The sequence below is a fragment of the Aplosporella prunicola genome (assembly GCF_010093885.1).
Source record: "Aplosporella prunicola CBS 121167 unplaced genomic scaffold K452scaffold_37, whole genome shotgun sequence".
NCBI lineage: Eukaryota > Fungi > Ascomycota > Dothideomycetes > Botryosphaeriales > Aplosporellaceae > Aplosporella > Aplosporella prunicola.
Window position 1 is genome coordinate 76672 of NW_022983565.1, and position 4647 is coordinate 81318.

The following is a 4647-nucleotide window of genomic DNA, read 5'->3' on the forward strand; positions in this document are numbered from 1 at the left end:
CATCTGTCCGATGTCGCCCACAGATTGTCGCTTCACAGATCTGTGGGCCCGCCATGCTGGCCAGACTAGGCGTCGCTGGGCCTCCCTTGCCACGTTCCTCTTCACGCGAGTCTCAGGGATCCATTCCAGATGATTGTGACCCGGAACAATGCGCTCGAGACAATTCACAGGAATCCGGTCGGTCGCTCTGCACGTCCGTGGTGTCGTAATCCGCTGCTCCGTGGACGGACGGCACGACGTGCTGTTGCCGGTGTGGAGCCTTGAATCCTCGTAACCCGCTTGCCGGCAGCGGTCTTCTATCCCATTTGACGCGACCGTTGTGGTGGCGTGCCGAGGTTCCAGTCGTGCCAGTGTGGGTAATTTCGCAATCTATCACCTTTGCATCTGCCAGATCCTACCAGGTCCGCAGTTCCCCCCGCTCTCCCCTCCAGGATTGCGCGATCGATGGTGGTGGGGCGATGCGCTAAAGCGGACCCCGGCGATGCGAGGGCATAACCACCAAGGATTTGCAGTTTGCTCGCACAAAAGCGAAATGTGAGATGTTGCGGCTGTCAACTGATCAAAAGGCTCGCCTTGCGACGCGTTCGGAGAGACAGCAGAGCGGACGACACGTTCAGATAGGGCGAATGGCTGAGACATTCAGCGCTGCTCAGCTCCGCACCGCACGTCGCTTTGCTGCAGCAGTGGCAAAGTTTGGAGCAAGAATGAAGAAACCGCAGAACTCCTGCAAGGCAAGTAGCTGGGGGTTGGAGGATGTCGAGTTGCCTCTGGTCCAGGAAAAAAGTGGATCATTGGGCGCGTATGACCGTCATGTCACACCAACGATGCTTTACGTACTCGCTCCCCGGTCTCTGTCGTCTGATGAGCGTCCAACTATCCAAGCCTCAGCCTCCCCGGCGGCTATTTAGGTTCCGGGAGTGCAATCAACAAGTAACCCACTCAACAGATGTCCCGTATCCGCGTCAACGACATTGGACGATTTGCGGTGGGAACCAGCGGGAGATCTACCTGGCTTTATCGATGATCCCCATAGCACCTCGAAACTTTCTTTCCATGAGTCGCAAAGAAAAACAAACAGAGACAGCGTATGTCTGGCTGTCTCGCACTTCTTTTTTGGTGTTATCATTCCTGATAGTTGTGCCACCACGTTTTTCTCAATTTCCCGGTGACTGCAGCTCGCTTCCCTGGAGATACATCCTTGTAAGCCATCTACTTTTAACATCACTCTCGCTTCGCGGATGCGGGTTGTTCAGATCCGCTCGCACGCTCATCTATCTGACGGACCACCCAAATTTTTTTCCTTCGTGCTGCGTATCGTTTTGGCGTTGCAGGGTCATCGAAAATACCGCTGTGCGCGGTGTGATGCGTCTTATGCTGCGACCCGCGCTGCCTTGACCACGCAAGGCACGCATCGGTCGATGGCCATGGTCCCTTGCTTCAGCCCGCGCCCGCCTCAACGACTACACAATGCAACCCGTCAGGTTTACGTGTGCCTAGGATTGCTGATTGGCCGCCGCGCCGGCCTGCGCGCGCTGAAGCAAAACAAGGGCCAAACAACGTGTCCAAATTTGCTCGACTTTACGGGAAACGCCAGGGCCCAGAGAGGGGGTTCACGTAATGCTGGCAATGGTCCTCAGCATCAAGCCACAGGTCTAAGCGGTCTCGACCTTTACTGTAAACAGCAGTCTCTCCGGACCCCTTGACTCCAGGGAATGGGGTGTGCCGTAGCATATATGATCCACTTACCCTATCGCACCTCGCTGTGCTTATCGAGACAATCATGGTAGGCTGCTCTTCAACCAACAGCTGCTTTCTTTCCGGAACTTCTGGCACACGGTCTCCCCTCTCAAACTCCCCAGGCATGCCTGGTTTCGATACTTCTCGACAATGCCCAAAGCGCTCACCAAGGAAGCGGACATCCCAAACACGCGCCCTCCTGGACCGATCGTCGTCGCCAGATGTCTCCACCCCTGAGGCTCGAACACCGCCAACTTCACCGCAGAGAGCTAAAACTGGGGAGTACTGGGATAGGCGCGTGATGGAACTTGCAGAACGGGAAGCGGCAAGACAGGCCAATTCCTCAAGCCCCTGTAGGCAATCGCCGTACCGTCCTGGTCAACAAACCAACGTGTTGGAGGACATCATTTCAAGCTACGGAGGAATCCCGGATTCTCCAACCATTCGCCCAGTGCCGTCACCCATACCTGAAGATGTGACCCCTTCGTCATCGACTTTCGATTTCGGATTTCCCCTCGAGCGTGATAGAGTCGACTCCGCGCATGACATTGGAGGATTTACCCCTGCCTTAGCTCCACCGCCTCGGATTCTTTCGAAAGAGTCTCCTCCCATTGCACATTATCGGTTGATCCCAAGATGTCAAGGCTTGCGGAAGGAGGGCCAAACACTTGCTTCACCGGTACCTATAAAAGAATCCTCTAAGAAGCCAGCAAAGTCGTCAAAAAAGTCTCCCGGGAAGAACAAAACACAACCGTCGCCAAAATCTCGACAATGCCCACCTCGCCCTCCTAGGCCAGACAATGCGCCAGTAGAGGATCTATCCCCGACGGCCCCGCCTGTCATCCGCATTGTGCGCAAGCCCGTCGCTCCCCTAAAACTCAGCGCACCCATCAGACTCGTCACGGAAGATGAAGAGGCAAAACCGGCGGATGAGAAAAAGGAAAAGGAAAAAGCGTTGCTACCGCCATGCCGCCCCAGCCGCTCTGGATCCCTTGCCACAGCCGCGCCCCTGACACCCACCATGCCACCAGAGCCAATACCATCCCTTAGCCCTGTGCACAACGCTTCCTATGCACTGCAGCAGACCGTGTCGGTGTTTGAAGACGAAGACGACGACGATGAGAAGGCCAAGCTTATCGACTACGTTAGATGGACGCTACATGCAAGCAAGAACTCGTTCTCGGTAGACCGCGAGAAGAAAGACAGAGAGAAGAAAGATAAGGGAAAGGAAGAAGAGGCGAAGCGCGACCATAAAAGAGACAGTAATGATGAGTCGGAGAGTGGTAATGACAAGCCTCCAAGGAGGCGGAGGAGAAGCACCATTCGCCAGGCTATCACGAGGGTGCTGCGGTGTGGATCCACCACACCAGAGGAGAAATAACGGTGGCGTTTCTTTTTGTCTTTCCCTACCCTATTTGACAAGAGGAACCGGCGCATGAAGAGACGGTAGACCTGGGGTAATACTGTCCGACGGCGTCTTTTTCTTCTTTCAGTCCATCTTCTTCGGTCTGTCAATTTCTCTCGTCAGCTGCTATGATAGACTTGACGAAGCTATGGGTTCCTGCGGCTTTCTACGAGCATTCACGACTATGCTCACACTCACGATCACGATCACGACATTTCCGGCTCATGTATCTCTACGCCCGCTGTTTTCGTTTTTCCTTGGGACCTTATGCCGGCGCCCATGTCATCGAAGACCTTTTCCGCCATTCACGGTCCTTTCATCTCTAGTCATCACGACGATATCACGGCCTGGCCATTTATTTTGTTTGGGACAGCCTCAGTAGCGAGGGCGTTATTTGGCTACAAGTCTTGTCCCTATCGGTATGGAGTCTCGGTATGGTCGTTCTCCTTCTCCCACGGAGACGGGGCCGGTAGCGTCGACAACGTATGCACGCAAGACAGAACCCCACAAAAGCATGTCTTTCGCTAGCTATGTACGAGCGCGCACAGCACTCTCTTAGCTCTTTCCTTTGTCTGTCAGTCAGTCAGTCTGTTCTGGGCGGCTAGTGCCTCACGCCATCCATCTTCTTCCCTAATCCAAGGAAAGAAGGGCGCCGGGCTCCCTGTTTCCGTGTATCTCGGTCCCTTCGGTATTGGGCAGTCAGTTCACTGCGTTGGTTGGTCGGAGCTCGGCTTTCGGTAGAAGAAGTATAAGCTTAAGCCCCCTCCCTTCTGTCCGGCGGGTAGGGCAGGCGAATGAAGCGAATCACACGAGGAGCGAGTACAATAGCGCGCGCGCACCAGCAGTAGCAGGCTAGCAGCATACTATGCCGTACGTAAGTAGGCAGGGCGTGCGCGAGAAGGAATCCGGTTTCGAGTTGATGGCTATTGTACGAGGCGCTGCCCGATCACTCCATCACCTGAGCAGCAAAGCGCAACGCGCAACGCGTGCACCTTCCTGCTCCTTTTCCTCCTTGCCCTGCCCTGCCCTGCCTTGCCTGCCTACCTACCTGCTTGCCGTTGGCTGGCTTCATCTTCCCTCCTCACTCACGAACGACATCACAGTTGCAAGCAAGCACTAACTAAGCTCTTGCATACCACCTTGCGCGCATCACCTGCCACCTGCCACCCCCCTCCCTTTACCCTCTACGGAGATCGGCGGCCGGAGCCTCACCCCTCCCTCTCTCCGTTCACGCCACACCACTCCACGCCCCTCCTTATCCCCCGCACACCCACACCCACACTCACCGCGCCCTTGCGTCCCAGTCCACCACCACCCCCCGCCCGCCCCCTGCAGCAGCAGCTCCCCGCTCCGCTCCCACTAACCCACCGTCCCGTTAACCCGTTGGCCCGCTAACTCGCTAACCCGCTGTCCCGGCAGAACCACTAATTCGCTGGCACAATAACCCGCTGCTTCAACCCTCCTACCCCCTCTCTACATACCCCTGCGCAAGTCAGACACGGCTC

General features: G+C 56.0%; 2 protein-coding genes across 2 annotated transcripts; both read left to right on the plus strand.

Moving 5' to 3' along the window:
• The first annotated feature begins 481 nt into the window (after window positions 1–481).
• Window positions 482–1588, plus strand: K452DRAFT_116774 (uncharacterized protein). Its single transcript, XM_033535105.1, has one exon. It carries the CDS (start codon window positions 754–756, stop codon window positions 1393–1395), a length of 642 nt encoding a protein of 213 aa, XP_033392609.1. The 5' UTR covers window positions 482–753; the 3' UTR covers window positions 1396–1588.
• On the plus strand, window positions 1589–3264 carry K452DRAFT_116775 (uncharacterized protein). The gene has a single exon (XM_033535106.1). It carries the CDS (start codon window positions 1781–1783, stop codon window positions 3116–3118), a length of 1338 nt encoding a protein of 445 aa, XP_033392610.1. The 5' UTR covers window positions 1589–1780; the 3' UTR covers window positions 3119–3264.
• Window positions 3265–4647: the final 1383 nt, after the last annotated feature.

Excerpts from the sequence above, each read along its gene's own strand:
- K452DRAFT_116774 (XM_033535105.1), top strand. The coding sequence starts at position 754 with ATGTCGAGTTGCCTCTGGTCCAGGAAAAAAGTGGATCATTGGGCGCGT.
- K452DRAFT_116775 (XM_033535106.1), top strand. The coding sequence starts at position 1,781 with ATGGTAGGCTGCTCTTCAACCAACAGCTGCTTTCTTTCCGGAACTTCT.